We start from the raw sequence: 17,602 nt of genomic DNA, 5'->3' as shown, positions 1-17,602 counted from the left end.
GGATTCTTGCAGAGACAGGGTTCTGTTTCTCTTCCAAGACTCTCATATTTTATGAAACTATTTATTTATATGTATGGATGTATTGTTTGTCTGTATGTATGTTGTGTCTGGTTGTATGTCTGTGTCTTTTGCACCAAGCTCCAGTGAACACTGTTTCATCAGGTTGTACTTGTACAACTAGATGATAATAAACTTGACTTGATTTAAAGCAAGCATAGAAAGTATTCAGCTTTTCGGGTAGAGAAGCATCACAGCCATTTATGAAGTTTGGCCTGGCTTTGTAGGATGTAATGGCTTGCAATCGCTGCCATAGCAGGCAAATATATGTCTAATATAATAAAGTAGTGAGGGCTCCAAGGACTCGTTCTGGCTCTCAACTCTTGACAATTATATCAATGACCTGAACGAGGAATGTGCAAAGCTAAATCACAGCATGGACTGTGAAGCAAATATAGGGAGGCCTAAAAGAGATAAAGATGGGTGAAGTGAATGAGTCAGGAAATGGCAGATGGAATATAATGAGGAAAAAATAAGATAATCCATTTTTGGTAGAAAATAGAAAGGTGAAAATAGTGAAAAACTGAAAAATTCAAACAGATGACCTTGCACATGAATTATTGAAAATTAACACTCAGGCATACAATTGTTCAGGCAAATGGCACAATGATCTTCATTCCAAGAAGATGAGCAATAAAAATAGAAATATTGCTTTAGTTATGCTGAAGCCACATTTGGAATACTGTGCAACTTATTTATCTCCTAATTAAGAAAGGATATACTTCTATTCGAGGGAGTGAAGGCTTACCAGATTGGTGATGAGTTTGTCCGCAAGAGGAAAGATCAAGAAGACTAGGCCTCTGCTCTCTTTCAGTTAGCTGACATCATTGAAACACACAAATTCTTGCACGCGTTAACCGAGTAGGTACCAGTTTGAATATTCCTCAGCTCAGTGTCTTGAATTAAAGGTCCAAAAATAAGGGACTGGCCATTCCAGACTGAGGTGGAGATAATTTTTTTCACCCAGAAAGTAATGGATCTGTTATTTTTCAGTCAGTAAGGCTTTGGAGGCCCAGTTGTTAAGAATATTCAAGACAAATCAATGGATCCTTATATTCTAGGCTGGAGGTTCTCAATCATGCCGCAGTGCATTTCCCTGAGGGCTACAGAGTCCCACTGATGTCAGGGTGGGTCTGAGGTCATGTCTTGGTCCTCCAGGTGACCTTAGGTGGCGAGCAATCTGCCACTGAGGTCAGTGAGGTCATCTGGCCATCGCTCAATAAAAGTGACTTGGCACTCAGCCACAGTACCTATCACACCTTCACACAAGACAGATTCAAAGATGTGTTTATTGTCTTATTTTTTGTTCTTTTCTTCAGTCAAGACTCAAAAGGCTCCTGTTTATAAGGCAAGACATGATATTTTCCCCTCTTAAATTGGAAACAAGTTATTTTTGCAAAGATTTTCATTGAAAATTTACCCTAGATGGGATTGCATGACTGTTACAAGTTTACCTGGCTATTGCAAACAAATGAATAACCTTTAACATCCAAGAAAAAATCCCAATACTATAGAAATTAATTAAACATGAACTAACAGACCAAGTAATTATGTATAGCAATTTTTCGAAAGATGAACCTTTGTAAATTGCAATAAAATTTGTATATTCTTATATTATTTTATATGTTTATCACAATTTGTTCCCAGCTGTTGTTCGGTATATGAAGGGGAATACATCAAAGAAGAAATACTATTTTGCTGTTCACTGGAGACAAACACCAGAACTGTGGATGCCTTGGAAAAGTTATCAGTTTTTTGACCATGAGGGTTTGAACTGGCACAATCTGTGTGGAGTATGCACCTGTGATGTTGGAGTGAAAAGTGGCTCACAAACTCCTGTAAGAATTGTTGTTGCTGTTCACTGTATGTTATATTGGGAGGCTCTTGCTTCAAAAACCTTTCCACCCCCTCTTGGTCAAGCCATCAAAATTCTGAACTAAGTGAACTCTTGGCTGTTCAAACAATTGTGTGAAGATATGGATTCAGAGCACAAGAGTCTGCTCTACAACACCAAACTGCATTGGCTATCAACAGGAAACATTGTGGCATGAGTGTTTGACCTACAATAAGAATTGTAGTTCTTGAAGATCCAAAAAGTACAAACTGGAAACACACTTTGTTGAAAAGCTGTGGGTATTTCACCTTGCAGGTATTTTTGATCAACTGAACAAATTAAGTCTCAGGCTGCAAGGCAAGGACACAACTGTCATCCAGTTTGTTGATGCTCTCAAATAATTTATACAAAAGCTTGAAAACTGGAAACACAAGGCTGAGGGAGGGAACTTTGCCAAATTTGAATCTCTTTCAGCAGTAGCTGTTAATGGAACAGATATTGATGTTGCAAAAGAAGTTGTCTCGCATCTTAGCTGCCTCCAAGAAGAATTCCTGCACTACTTCCCAAAATCAGCCGAGAAGGACTGGAACTGGTGAGGAACCCCTGATGATGTGCAAGATAAACTCATTGACCTTTAAAACAATTCTGGATGTAGAGATGTGTTTGAGACTGTCCATCTGAGCTTTGGCCAAAAATGTTGAAAAGTTACCCCAACATTACAAAGGAGTGTCTTCTGAAGATCCTACCCCTCACAACCACTTATCTTTGTGAATCAAGATTTTAAACGATGCTGCAGTTGAAGACAAAGGCACAAAATTACATCAAAGTGGAGGCAGATCCAAGGTGTGCACTATCTACAACAGAACCAAGGATGTAGAAACTCAGAAAGAAACTTTAGGAACAGGGGTCTCAATAAAGTGGTTTGTGCTTTGACTTTGATTGGGAGCTTTTATGTTCAGTGTATGCTTGCAGCATCTTTTGTTCTTTAAATATGTTACAAAAAATATAAATTAGATAAAGATGTGTTTCTTACAGAGCTGCCTCGGACTTGAAAATATTGCCCAAGTCATTGCCACCAGTGCACAAATGGCATATTAGGCCAGAACCCAGGTAGGTCTTAGACCAAAAATGGTTGAGAACCACTGTACCAAGAGAATCAAGGAACAAGGGTTTTTGTAGGAAAGTGATACGGAAATAAAATATCAGGAAAAATATTATTTAATGACAAAGCAAGAGTGAGGGAGCCAAGTGAAATGAATACCATGTTAAATGAATACCACACATATTCTCTGATACTATCATTTTTTTTTTTAAATTCTGATTTCCAGTGCCTGCAGTTTTTTTGCTTTCGATTTTTATTTTCAAGTATCAAGTATCAAGGAAATCAGTTATAAAGAAATACTAGAGGTTAAGACCACAAAACCTCAAAAACCATAAAATGGATTAATAAATATTAGTTGAAACATGACAGTCTGCAGATGCTTCGATTGTAGTAAAAACACACCAAAATACTGGAGGAACTCAGCCAGGTTTTTCAGCGTCCATAAAAAACAAAGATACAATGCCAACATTTTGGACCCGAGCCCTTCTTCAAGGAATAGCAGAATAAGCCAGAAGCCAGAATTCATTCAGTAGAGGTTTATGAATTGGATTGTAACACGAGTTTAACCTGCCAATTTGGCAGGTTTTCTACCCGTGTACAGGTCCATTAGTGGGTAGAATTTAGAAAAACTGCACGGGAAGGGAAACAACCTTAGAGGTGGTCAATTTGTAAGTGATCACAGGTGGCCAAGTAGAAAATGACGTCAGCGCTTGTGTGCAATGGCTATCTTCTTTACACATAATGACTCACGCCACTGGAACGCTAGAGCACTTCCAGCAGAATGGGGGATTATGGGCAAGAAGGATGGCCATTGCTCCTGCCCAACTCCGTTCTCTGCCAGTCCGACAGCGTTATTCCTTCCCCAGCCTTGACTCCGCGTTCGGACTCTGTGCTCGGCCCTGCCCCAATAGCGCCCCTCCCCCTCCACCCTGCCCCGATTATGTGCCTGCCTTGGTCACTTATCTCTTGGAGGCCAACACAGGGAACAGGGAATTCCCTGTGGACCTCTGGCAATATGGTGAGTGCATGATAAATAACTCACCGTGTCACCAAAGAGGCAGGAGTGCCCTTAAATTGCCCAGTCACCATTCAACCGGGCAATTTAGGCTCCAGTGTGTAAAGGGCTGCAAGAGCCCACTACATGGGTAGGATACACGATCCCGAGCAGCACCAGTTTTTAAAGACTTAATGCTGCCTGGGGGAGGAATCCAGACCAACAAAAAGTTAATTAATTGGCTATGATAAGGGACAAGGTAAGAATTTATCACGTTTATGCAAAAGGAGACAGGGAAGGGAGATACAGAGCTGAGGGAAGGTGACAGGGGAAGAAGGGGGGGGGGGGGAGGGAAGGGGAAAAGAAAGCCAGAGAAGTCAATATTAATGGCATCCAGTTGGAGGATGTCAGTCAGAAGATGAAGTGTTGCTCCTCCAAATTGCAGGTGGTCTCAGTCTGGCAGTGCATAAGACCATGGACAAACATGTCAGCAAGGGAATGCAAAGAGGAATCGAAATGGGTGACCACTGGGAGATCCATGCTATTGCAGCCATTAGAGCGGAGGTGCTCAACAACTTTATGATACACCTGTAAGATTCAGCTCTGGCTGACAAAAACAAATGCTGGATACAAAGTGCAAGGAAGAGCTGTTTGAAAGATCTCCAATTTTTACAATGAAGGATTTGAAAATCTGGAAGGGAGATAGACAATATGTTTGCGTTAACAGGTATGGAAAATAAACTTAAAGGTATTTCACAAAGGGTGCCTAACAATTCCTTTTTTTTTAAATATACTGAGACCAACAAGAATAAAAGTCCAGTTAATAATGGAGACAAGCCCCTTGAATAATTTAAGATACTGTATAATTGGGGAGTTATTCAGGTCAATCTGAATGAATGATTTAAGACACTCAAGAAATTCAATGCCACACAGGAGCCCACTTGGTAGACACACTATTCATAACCATTCACCCACCCCATAACAGTAGCAGCAGTTTTCCATCTACAGGATGCACCATAACAATTCATCAAGAGTCCAAAGACAGCATCTTCTAAAGACACAACATCTACCAGGCCAAAGGACAAGGGCAGCTTCAGCATCCCGACTTCTGAAAATATCACTTCTCCTTCATTGCGTTCAAAATCCTGGAATCGCCCCCACGAACAACATTACGAGTATAGCACACTAAGTATGGCAACAGTTCAAGGAGGCCCTCACCTTCTCAAGAGTAATTAGGGATAGACAGTGGCAGATTAACCATTAGGCTAAGTAGGGTCAAGCCTAGGGGCCCCGAGAGTTAAAAAAAATGATTTAATTGAGTGTACATGTGAGTATTTTGGATAATATTTCAGTACTTTTGTATTTTTTTCATATCTGCAATATTACAAATACTATTTTGTTTTCTATATTAGGCTCAAAACATAAACATTTAGAAGTAATGCATTTAGGACTTTGTACTACAACCCTACAACCGCTAGACTGAATTTACCATGACGTCATTATTACATCATGAGTTGGAGTTAACATGAGCATATACTGGTTAAAGACAGGGAGTGAAGCATGTTGGAACATGAATGCCTGTATTGTGAAATCTATAAAATATGACGGTAAACAGAGACGTTACTTTTCTAAGTCTGTTTTACCACTCCCTTATAAATGGCGAGAAAAATCAGAAGCTGGCTGTGATATTCTCCAAGTACAGGTAAGAAATTCTGTTTTAACTGCAAACTGTTTTCAAGTGAAGACCATGCTTGATTACTCGACAATAACAGTCAGAGCATGATGACATGAAAGCACTTCTGGAAAGGGCTGTTGCTACAATTAAATTTCTTGCTTACACATTGTAGTACATTATACATAGTACAACAATACATTATTTAATGTTACTTAATGTCATTTTATTCCAGCAAAGGGTGGGGTGGGGAGGGGTGCAAGGTCAGGGGGAGTCTCATGTCAGCCTAGGTGCCCAGTGGTAGTTAATCTGCCACTGTCAGCCTGTGAACAAAAAAATAGACTGTGATTATGTTATTTTAATCATTATCTTCCTTCTTTGCAAAAAAGCCTCAAACATACATTAATGACAACTATTAACCCCAGTAAAATATGCCCTCAATGTAGTGTATGCAAGCTTCTGCATACCACATCTGATGAATTTGATCACCTTTTACTTTTCAAGATGGTAGACAATGTCTATATGGACTTTAGCAAGGCCTTGGTTAAAGTCCTGCATGGTAGACTGATCCAGAGATTTGAAAACATGGGATCCAGAGTGAACTAACCAGTTGGATACAAAATTAGCCCAGCAGTACGAGGCAGAGTGGTTGACGAGCATTGTTTTTCCAGATTGAAGGCACGTGACCAGTGGTGTTCCACAGAGATCAGAGTCAGGTCCACTGTTGTTTCTCATAAATTATTTGGATGAGAATGTAGGTGGCATGATTGGTATATTTGCAGACAGATTTAGTGTATAGAGAAAAAGATTACAACAGAATATTAGCTAATTGGGAAAGCAGGTAAAAGAATGACAAAAGGAATTTAATTCAGATGAGTACAAAATATGCAGTTGGAAAGTTAAACAAGGCCAGGACATAAAACTGACTGGCAGGGCCCCCAAGGTTTGTTGACGAGATATACCTTGGAGTACAAATATACAGTTCCCTCAAAGTGCCACAGGTTAGCAGTGTGGTGAATGTGGCATGCTGCCTTTTATCAGTCATGCAATGAGTACAAGAGTTGGGATACAAAATGTTGTTTAGGCTGCATTTGGATTATTTTTTGCAGTCCTGGTCATCATATTTATAGAAAAATTATGATTAAGTCATAGGAGGGACTTAAGCAAGGCTGCGTCCTCGCACCAACCCTCTTTACTATCTTCTTCAGCATGATGCTGAAACAAGCCAATAAAGACCTCAATAGTGCCTTTGGAAGACTACACAAAAGAGTCTGGAAAAACAACCACCTGAAGAAACACAAAAAGATCAGCGTGTACAGAGCCATTGTCATACCCACGCTCCTGTTCGGCTCCGAATCATGGGTCCTCTACCGGCATCACCTACGGCTCCTAAAACGCTTCCATCAGCGCTGTCTCCGCTCCATCCTCAACATTCACTGGAATGACTTCATCACCAACATCGAAGTACTCGAGCTGGCAGAGTCCGCAAGCATCGAATCCATGCTGCTGAAGACCCAACTGTGCTGGGTGGGTCACGTCTCCAGAATGGAGGATCATCGCCTTCCCAAGATCATGTTCTATGGCAAGCTCTCCACTGGCCACCGAGATAGAGGTGCACCAAAGAAGAGGTACAAGGACTGCTTAAAGAAATCTCTTGGTGCCTGCCACATTGACCACCGCCAGTGGGCTGATATCGCCTCCAACCGTGCATCTTGGCGCCTCACAGTTCGGCAGGCAGCAACCTCCTTTGAAGAAGACCGCAGAGCCCACCTCACTGATAAAAGACAAAGGAGAAAAAAAACCCAACACCCAACCCATCAATTTTCCCTTGCAACCGCTGCAACCGTGCCTGCCTGTCCCGCATCAGACTTGTCAGTCACCAACGAGCCTGCAACAGACATGGACATACCCCTCCATAAATCTTCGTCTGCGAAGCCAAGCCAAAGAAGGGCAAGTAGAAATTCCAACTAGGCTGCAGGAAAAGGAATATCAGGGTTGTGTGTATTATGAAAATAAATATGAATTTGAACAATACCGGAACCAGAGGGCTTGAACTATAATGGGAGATTGGATAGCCTGGGACTGTTGTGTCTGGAACAAAGGAGACTGATGGGGATCTTACACAATTCTATACAAAATCATGAAGGGTGTAGGTTTAAAATGAGGGGGGGAAAGATTTAAAGGGGATCTACAGTCATCTTTTCCCCCCCCATACATAAAAGTTGAGAGGTATGCTGAACAAGTTTCAAAAGAGGCTTAGAGACAGGTATAATTACAACATTTAAAAGTCATATTGACAGATACATAGATTGAAACTGTTTAAAAAAGATGTTGTCCAAATATACAAAAATGGGAGAAGCTTTGAGGGGCATCTTGGTTAGCATTAACAAGCAGGGCCAAAGGGCAAGATTTTGTTTTGTGAAACTATGAAGCTATGTTTCACACATTGAAATAATCACCAAATGTGTGTAACTCATATGACCCTTCCCCACAAACTAGAAGCATGAATTATATTTTTCACAATCACTACCTCCCAAGAAATTGCCTTAAAACACCTTAAAACTTAAAATTTTGGACACAACAAAATATTAAAACTTCCATTTGCTGTAAATTTCTTGCAACAACTTTGGATTTCAGAATCAGTTTTTAAAATGCAGGAGAAAAAGAGTTTTCAATGTTTCAGCATACATAGACACACAAATGGAGAACACTTCAGAAGTTTCCAACTTCAAAAGTTTAAAAAAAAACGGATTTCAAAAATGCAACTTTAAATAGGACACCAAGTTGATTTCCTTTTTTAAAGAATGGAATGTGAAAAGTATTCCACTTGAGTGGATATTAATGTCAATATACACCAAGTTAACAGTTATAAATCCCAAAAAGCAACATCATCTCACACGAGACGAACATTATAATCACAACTCACGTGCAGCATGAATTTGTTTGCCTGCTCACCAAAAAAAAAATCACAACCTGAAATCACAATCAACCTGAAATATTAATCTCAGGCTCTCGCCTCAGATAGTCAGCCCTGTTGAGCAGCTCCAGAATTTCCATTTATCAACTATCACAAAAATAACATGATCATTCATTAGCTGTTTGCATTGAAACTGCTAGATATGTATCAACATCCTTAATTGCCTGAAAATTCATTCAAAAATTTTGAGGAAGTATGGCAACATTGAAATGCACATTAATTTTGTTTTCATACTTGAAGGGACCAAATTGACTTCAATCAGAACTTAAGACAATATTATAGTTCACAATTGACACGAGTTTCGTAGCGAGTAGAAGTCACATTAAATATATTTGATGAAATGTTATTGACCAGAAATATTAACTGTTTTTCTCTACAGGTGCTGCCTGGTCTGCTGAACATTTCCAGTATTTTGTGTTATTTTACACTTATTGTATCTGAGATATTTCATTTTAGAAGCACGTGAAAAGTTAACTGACAAATAAGAAAAGCACATGAGGCAGTCACAACCTCAGATAAAACAACGACAGAAAAACAACTAAAATTGAATGGGGCGTTGCAACATAAAGCAAAATCACCCATAATGAAATAAACAAAAAAAAAACTTCAGCAAGTCAGACAGGTTCTGTGTAACGAAAAAGAAAAACACTGAAATTGAAAATTATTGAGAACTTGGGAACGAGGAAGGAGTATTGGCTCTGATCCTCTTCGCACCAAATACTACTATACACACCGAGGAAGGCCTAAAGGTGCCAACAGCACAGTGATTGTCAGCAAAAGAGAGAAATAGAACGGGCCCAGTAGCAAGGAGAGGGTCGGGCCGCCTATTACACCAGGCCCACACGTTATTATTTAAACCACAAACAGCGATCGGCTCAGGGCCTGGCTTGCTTTCACGGGAGGTTTGATGCTAGATCAATTAAATTCTCTCTGACACTCTCAAAATCAATGAAGAGATCCTGCTTTCTCTTACTCTTCCTGCGCGGCGGCCACCAACCGCTCATTCCTACTCCAGTCCACCTCCTGCTCCTGGATCTGAACATCCGCCATTTCACCGGGGTTGTCGCCAACCCTCCGCTCTTCTCCTCCGCTATCCCACGATGCAACGCGACGGTCCTCTCCACCCCACAATGCAATAGGTCTTCGGCCGACGCTTCGGATGTACCAGAGACGAGCATTAAAGGGGACCGTCTGCCGAACCTGTGATTATTGGGCACAAGGTGACTTGCTGATTTCTCTAGCGAGACGCATTCGGACTTCTCGAAACCGTTGGTGTTTGTTGCTCATAATATGTCCAGTATCTTCTGATGTTGTGATTGAGAACGGAGCTTGCCAACGTTTGCGTTGATCTAATTATTTTATATTAGTACGTTAAGGAAATGAACTGTTGAGTTCCAGGTGAGGAGGCTCAATTAATTCTTGGTATCTCTGAGTAGGAGGTTTCTACACTGTAAGGGTACAATTGGAAGTACTGGTGAGTTAATTTAAGATGAGTACAAACGTCCGTTTAGGTATTCAATCGCTTGTTTTTGAATTATTGACCAATATGTTTGACCAGGGTCGTGAAGCGCTTTTACCTGCGTAGATTGTGAAGAAAATTTGTAAGAGAAAGATCTCCACTTTTGTTTCTTGCATTCTTCCAACCAACAAGACTGTGTGAAGAGAGAAAGCATCATTAAAGGTACAGGTTAATAAACTTCCATCAAAATACTCAGTTCTAACACAGACTGGAAATGCTAGTTATTTGAAATTTTTGAATTCAAGGTTGAGTCAGCATTAGAAGATGAAATACTATTCCTTGAACTTACACTGGACTTGTTTCCGATAGTGTAAGAGATGAAAGGCAGATGGGTCAGACCAAGCCGAGATTAAGAGACAGCTTTGCAGATCACCTCTATTCCATTCACAAGAGCTTCCATTTGCCTGTTAGTATAATTCTCCATCAAACCACCCTGGCTTTAGCCTCTTTATATCTATTGTAATAGCATTTAATCTTTCAGCTAAGCACATTACAGCCCTCCGAAGTCAACACTAATTTCTGCAGTTAATGATAACTGACCTTTTTATCACTTTGGAAGAGCTATCCTTGTTTCACACTCATTTTCTGGGTCTTAAATCTGAAGTTTTGAAAAATGGAAGGTCTTATTGAAATTTATGATTCTAAAAGGAATTGACAATATAGTTTTCTCTTCGTAGTTTGATTTGTACAAGAGATTCAACCACCAAAGACTGCAGATGTGATTGCAGTAAAGACACACCAAAATGCTGGAGGAACTTCGCTGGTATTTTCAGCATCTATAGGAGACCAAGATGTATTACTGATATTCAGGCCTGAGCCCTTCATCAGGGAATGAGCAGAATAAGTCAGAAGCAGGAAATCTCAGAGTTCAGGCAATGCTGACTGGGGGAGGAATCCAGACCAACAAGGATATAATGAAGGATGAGATAAGAATTTATCATGTTTGTGCAAAAGGAGACAGGGAAGGGAGAGATAGAGATAGGAAAAGGCAATGGCGGAAAGGAGGGGTGTAGTTGAACAAAAACAAGGAAATCAATATTAATGCCATCCAGTTGAAGATGCCCAGTCTAAATTCCTCTAATTTGTGGGTGGTCTCAGTCTGGCAGTGCATGAGACTGTGGACAGACCTGACAGCAAGGGAATGGGATGAGGAATTGAAATAGGTGGCCACTGGGAGATCCACGCTACTGTGGTAGACAGAGCTGAGGTGCTCAACAAAGCAATCTCCCAGTCTGGCCAATTTCTCTGATATTGAGGAGACCACAACAGGAGCACTGGATGCAGTAGGTGACCCCTGCAGGATCACAAATGAAATATTGCTTCACTTGGAAGGACTGTTTGGGGCCCCGAATGGTAGTGAGGGAGGAGTGTGCGTGCAAGTGGAGCATCTATGTGAACAGAGATAGGTCCCAAGGGGATGATTGGTGGGGAGGGAGTGGTCCCTATGGAAGGCGGAGAAGGGAAGATATGTCTGGTGGTGGGATCATGTAATAGGTGGTAGAAATGGTGGGGGAGGAGGTGTTGGATGTGGAGGCTGGGGGGTGGTAGATGAGGATGAGGAATCCTATCCTTGTGTGTAGGGGCTGAGGGGTCCACTTCTCTCTCTCTACCATTTCTCCTCTGTGACCACAGGAGATGCTCCACTTGCACCCACACCTCCCTCACTCACCATTCAGGGCCCCAAACAGTCCTTCCAAGTAAAGCAGAATTTCACTTGTGAATCAGTGCTCATTTGGTGCTCCTGTTGTAGTCTCCTCTACATTGGAGAGACTGGATGGAGACTGGGAGATTGCTTTGTTGAGCACCTCAGCTCTGTCTGCTGCAATAAAATGGATCTTCCAGTAGCCACCCATTTCAATTCCCATCCCATTATCTCTGTTCATGGTCTCATGCACTACCAGATTGGGGACACCTGCAAATTGGAGGAGCAGCACCTCATCTTTCAACTGGGCACCTCCAACTGGATGGTATTAATATCAACTTCTCTGGTTTTCATGAACACCCTCCCCCCTCCACCCCTTCTTCCACCGTTGCCTTTCCCTATCTCTGTCTCTCCCCTGTCTCCTTTTGCACAAATATGATATTTTCTTGCTTCATCCATTATCGTATCCAAATAACACCTTTTGTTGATCTGGATTCCACCTCCAGCCAGTATTGACTGAAATCTGAGATTTCCTACTTATGGCTTACTCCTTGAAGAAGGGCTCAGGTCCAAAACATTGGCAATATAGCATTGTCTCCAATAGAAGCTGAAAAGACCGGCTGAGTTCCTCCAACATTTTAATGTGTCTTTACTCTACCAGCAAACTTCAAAGTGGAGCTTCAAAATTTTGAGTGAATCTGTTTTAACTGCATTCATTGGATTTCCCCCTTTTACAGTGGTCACCTTTTTAAAATATATCTGAGGACAAGATATAATTATCTGATTGTGATTATATATTAACATTAATTATTTAGTTGCTTACAGGAATCAGAAGTGTTCAGTAACTGAATTTTTTTTCTTCCAAATCCAGTCAAAATGATCTCGAGTCAATCACAAGCTTGGCCTGGGGTCTGACACTAACCTTCTTTCCATTGCTTGAGAGATTGAATAAGCAGTTGAAGAAAGTTTTTAAAAATATAAGCAAAATTGTGATGTTGGCTCTCTAATAAATAGATGTGACCTGGACAATATATCTTCAATGGAAATGTGCTCCTAGGCATATTGACTTTCATCCAAACCACATAATCAAGTCAAGCTGCATTTATTTGTTGTTCATACCATAACCATTGCAGTGTACAGTGAAAATGAGATAGTGTTTCACTGGACTGTGGAGAAACCTGGCTAAATTAAATCAGAAGCTTTTTTTAAAATAAATAACATCTCTCATTAATATTATGTTACATATGCTAGCCCTGAGTCCATGGAGTTCAGTAACCTCACAGCTTGGGGGAAAAACTTTCACAATCTGGTCGTGAGGGCCGAGCACTTTGGTACCTTTTTCCAGATGGCAGGAGGGAGAATGGTTTGTGGGAGGGGTGTGTGGAGTCCTTCACAATGTTTATGGCTTTCTGCAAACAATGGCTGTTATAAATGTCTATCATGGCAGGGAGAGAAACCCCAATAATCCCCTCAGCAGTCTTTACTATCCACTGCAGGGACATGTTCTGGGATGGTGCAGTTTCTGAACCAGGCAGTGATGCAGTTACATATCAACCTTGACAGGAAGTAAAGGTGTTGTTGGGCCTTCTTGGCAATAGATCTGGTGTTAGGGGACCAGGAGAGATTCTCTGCCAGGTGTACGACAAGGAATTTCGTGGTCTTGACGATCTTGACTGAGGAGCCATTGATGGTCAGTTGAGAGTAATCCCCTGGGCTCTCCTGGTCAACCATCTTCTTTTGCCAACGTTCAGGTATAGGTTGTCTCTGCACTAGTCTGTTATTGTTTGCACCTCTTTGTAAGCTGACTCATTGTTCTTGCTTATGAGCCCCACCACAGTCGTGTCGTCAACAAACTTGATGATGTGGTTAGAACTGTATCTCGCTGCACAGTCATGGGTCGATCAAGTGCAATGCACAAATGTACTAGAGAAACTCAGAAAGTCAGGCAGCATACAAAGGAAGGGGAACCAATGTTTTGGGTCTGGATCCTTCGTCAGGTATTAGCAAAAACAGGGAGGTGCCTGTTTAAAAAGGTGGGGGAGGAGATGGGGTGCCTGTCTGATTTTTCTTGTAAACTGGCAAGAAAACATGGTGAATGGTTTCCTGAGCTGACTGTCAAAGTCATGTTTTGTACATGGCATGAACAGTAAATTCAACTAGGAAATAATTATCCATATTGTATCATTAGTTCAATCAGTTTTTTTTACAGTGTGCCAATATCCCTCATGTTTTCTCCTCAAATAATGCAGCCCCGAAATGTTTGAAAGGCAGGACCCTAGATTGTGTTCCTTCTCCAGAATGCCTTTGTGGTAACTGTACCAAACTTTATCAGATTCAGATTTCAGGTTTATTGATGTGGTTCTCAGCACACATGTCTGCATCATGGAATGTGACAGTCAACAACAGTTATAAAGGGACACTTCTTTGCACCAAAGAAGATCAACAAGTTTCAAACAGCCCAACATGCATCTTTAATTGGTTTGGTGATCGTAAAGAAATGGTTGATGATTCTTTCAAAACGCATTCCTGGGAGTTCTCTGTTTCAAAGTAACCTGGGACAAACCTTACAAAGTAACCTGGGACAAACCTTACAAAGTAACCTGGGACAAACCTTACAAAGTAACCTGGGACAAACCTTACAAAGTAACCTGGGACAAACCTTACAAAGTAACCTGGGACAAACCTTACAAAGTAACCTGGGACAAACCTTACAAAGTAACCTGGGACAAACCTTACAAAGTAACCTGGGACAAACCTTACAAAGTAACCTGGGACAAACCTTACAAAGTAACCTGGGACAAACCTTACAAAGTAACCTGGGACAAACCTTACAAAGTAACCTGGGACAAACCTTACAAAGTAACCTGGGACAAACCTTACAAAGTAACCTGGGACAAACCTTACAAAGTAACCTGGGACAAACCTTACAAAGTAACCTGGGACAAACCTTACAAAGTAACCTGGGACAAACCTTACAAAGTAACCTGGGACAAACCTTACAAAGTAACCTGGGACAAACCTTACAAAGTAACCTGGGACAAACCTTACAAAGTAACCTGGGACAAACCTTACAAAGTAACCTGGGACAAACCTTACAAAGTAACCTGGGACAAACCTTACAAAGTAACCTGGGACAAACCTTACAAAGTAACCTGGGACAAACCTTACAAAGTAACCTGGGACAAACCTTACAAAGTAACCTGGGACAAACCTTACAAAGTAACCTGGGACAAACGGTGGGAGAGTTGCCTACTGGAGTGCGTGGGAGAGTTGCCTACTGGAGTGCGTGGGAGAGTTGCCTACTGGAGTGCGTGGGAGAGTTGCCTACTGGAGTGCGTGGGAGAGTTGCCTACTGGAGTGCGTGGGAGAGTTGCCTACTGGAGTGCGTGGGAGAGTTGCCTACTGGAGTGCGTGGGAGAGTTGCCTACTGGAGTGCGTGGGAGAGTTCATCCCAGGCTGATCTTAGTGCCATCCTGTGATTCCTATCCCCTGTCTTGAAGCAGCATCGCGAGCTCTGAGAAAGGCCTGGACCTCTGAATCCAACCATGGTTTCTAGTTAGGTATAGTTGTGAAGCGTTTGATCTCGGTCACATCCAACCATTAATACCTCCCTTGCATCGCTTTGAGTGTTGAAAAAAGTGTACAAAAAAGACCTCAGACTATTTGCTGAATGAATGGACATAAATGAAATGTGATGTAAATCTTATAAGTAAATCAAATCTATACTAAACATAGTGGAGTACTAAATTTTCTGAATAAAGTATATTTTTGTAAAATGAACAAAGGGCTGTATTGTCATGCTAATATAAGGTGCATCTTCTGTGGGGAAAAATCTGCTGCACTGTGGTGACAACATGCACTATATATTTGCAATAAAGCAAAGCAAAAAAATAAGGATAACAAGATGTAGAAAATTCTGTACTTTCTGGAAAAACTTAGGATGTTTTGATAAACTGTCAAACTGAAATAACTTCTGAAAACTGTTGTATATGCACTCACACAATTAAGACTTGGAGACATGATGCTTTCTCATCCTTCACTTCTATTAGATTATCTTGGCTACTGGCGCTCTGGGTTTGATGCCCACGTCATGATGTCCAGCAGAGGGCGAGTTTATGCCCAACACTTTCCCCCCCGCACAGTAAATGTTGACTGGGCCCCTTATCTCATGATAATTATAAAAGGGAAAGTATTTAATAATAATCAGGGCACATAGTCCTTAAAGTGTTCAGGTGGTCTTCTTTCTCTTTTGGACTGCCTTGGTTTGGTTTGCTGTGCTGATCTTTGCTTGGGACCCATAGAAAGTTGGGTCGGAAGCGACAGCCCGACTTCGCTGCTCTCCTGTCTGCGTGTCTCAGTTACTGGACTGCTCGACTCTGTGACCATCTCTGCTGCCCCCCCCCCCCCACCTTCACTTGGTCTGAGGGGTAGGATGGTCAAGGCAGGCCACAGCAGGTCTGGTTCCACCTCCTCCAGTTATGAGGCAGTTCATGGACCTTAGTGCTAGTCAATGCTCATAATTGGTCAATCTGTCCTCAATGAGAACCGAGTATGAGCAGGGGCTCAATTTTTCTAAGATTCCTCCTACCACCCATGGGTCTTTATATTGTCTATAATCTTGTACCAAACTCTCTCGCCCACTTCCAATGTTTTAGGTAAGGTCTGTGGCAGTGCTGGGTTTTTTTGCATTCAGAGACCCAGATCTGGATGAACTGTGGACAGCCTGTTCCACAGGTTGCGGCCAAACATTAGTTCTGCTGGGGTGCGTTTTGTGGCAGAATGTGGTGTGTTTCTGTATCCCATCCTTGTGTATGCACTCACACAATTAAGACTCAGTGATGTGATATTTTCTCATCCTTCTATTAGACTAACCTGGTGACTGACACACAGGGTTTTTCTAGGAAGGGCGACATCATGACGTGGGCTGGCGTGTTTCATTTAGATTTATGGGACGTGTAGGTTTTCGGCCTGAAACGTTGACTGTTTATTGTCTGGTCCGATGAAGTTCTCCAGCATTTTGTGCATTGATGGGGTGAATTCCAGATGATGAATTGAGGAGTTTGGAACTACAACTCCCGAATTGCAGAGCGGGAGGCTCCGAAGGTCGACGCTTTCGGGAACCGTTTCGGTCACGTGAACTTCGGCCCTGATGACGCGTCCTGACCCCGGGAAGATTTCGCTCAGGTAGGGGAACGGGGATTGCTTCATTTGTGGTTGATCATTGGCCCATTAACCGAGGGATTAACCCCTCCTTCCCCGATGAAAGAGGGCTTCGCCTCTCCTTCCCTCATTAAAGTGGGTTTACTTCAGGCTGCAGAAATGGAGGGGAAGAGGAAAATTCACCCGCCCCCTCCTCCCCTCCCGGTGCGTTCGGCTGTGCACTCTGTTCCAGTTATGGATCGTTTTTATCCCCTGCTCCTCACCTCGAGGGGTTTATCTACTACCACCGTTATCGAAGAGATCTGCTTCTTCCCTATCCTCCACCTTCGGCGTGCTTGTGGAGACCATTCCCTTTTTTATGAAGGGGTTCTATTCGACGTGTGATCTCGTCCATGGCTGCCTGCGTATGATTTACATTGATGTAAATCAATGTATTGATGTAAAGAGTCTGGAAAAACAACCAACTGAAAAACCTCACAAAGATAAGCGTATACAGAGCCGTTGTCATACCCACACTCCTGTTCGGCTCCGAATCATGGGTCCTCTACCGGCACCACCTACGGCTCCTAGAACGCTTCCACCAGCGTTGTCTCCGCTCCATCCTCAACATCCATTGGAGCGCTTACACCCCTAACGTCGAAATAC

At 42.0% G+C, this 17,602-nt stretch overlaps 2 protein-coding genes across 12 annotated transcripts in view; one reads left to right on the top strand and one right to left on the bottom strand.

Moving 5' to 3' along the window:
- The window catches only part of LOC138751327 (serine/threonine-protein kinase PRP4 homolog), a 115,357-nt gene extending 105,597 nt beyond the window's left edge, over positions 1-9,760 (bottom strand). For 4 of the 5 annotated variants that reach the window (XM_069913483.1, XM_069913484.1, XM_069913485.1 and 1 more), the window contains exon 1: positions 9,610-9,686. In XM_069913483.1, the coding sequence (XP_069769584.1) occupies positions 9,610-9,679 (70 nt within the window). In that variant the 5' untranslated portion in view covers positions 9,680-9,686. Of the gene's footprint in view, positions 1-9,609 lie in introns of all 5 variants that reach the window. The other variant, XM_069913488.1, reaches the window with a different exon arrangement.
- Positions 9,755-17,602, top strand: part of LOC138751328 (oocyte zinc finger protein XlCOF6) — a 67,241-nt gene continuing 59,393 nt past the window's right edge. For 2 of the 7 annotated variants that reach the window (XM_069913489.1, XM_069913495.1), the window contains exon 1: positions 9,755-9,856. In XM_069913489.1, the coding sequence (XP_069769590.1) occupies positions 9,796-9,856 (61 nt within the window). In that variant the 5' untranslated portion in view covers positions 9,755-9,795. The other 5 variants (XM_069913490.1, XM_069913494.1, XM_069913491.1 and 2 more) reach the window with 5 other exon arrangements.

The sequence above is a fragment of the Narcine bancroftii genome, chromosome 1, assembly GCF_036971445.1.
Source record: "Narcine bancroftii isolate sNarBan1 chromosome 1, sNarBan1.hap1, whole genome shotgun sequence".
Taxonomy (NCBI): Eukaryota; Metazoa; Chordata; class Chondrichthyes; order Torpediniformes; family Narcinidae; genus Narcine; species Narcine bancroftii.
Note: the sequence above shows the minus strand (reverse complement) of the source record. Positions and strands in the feature narration are given on the sequence as shown.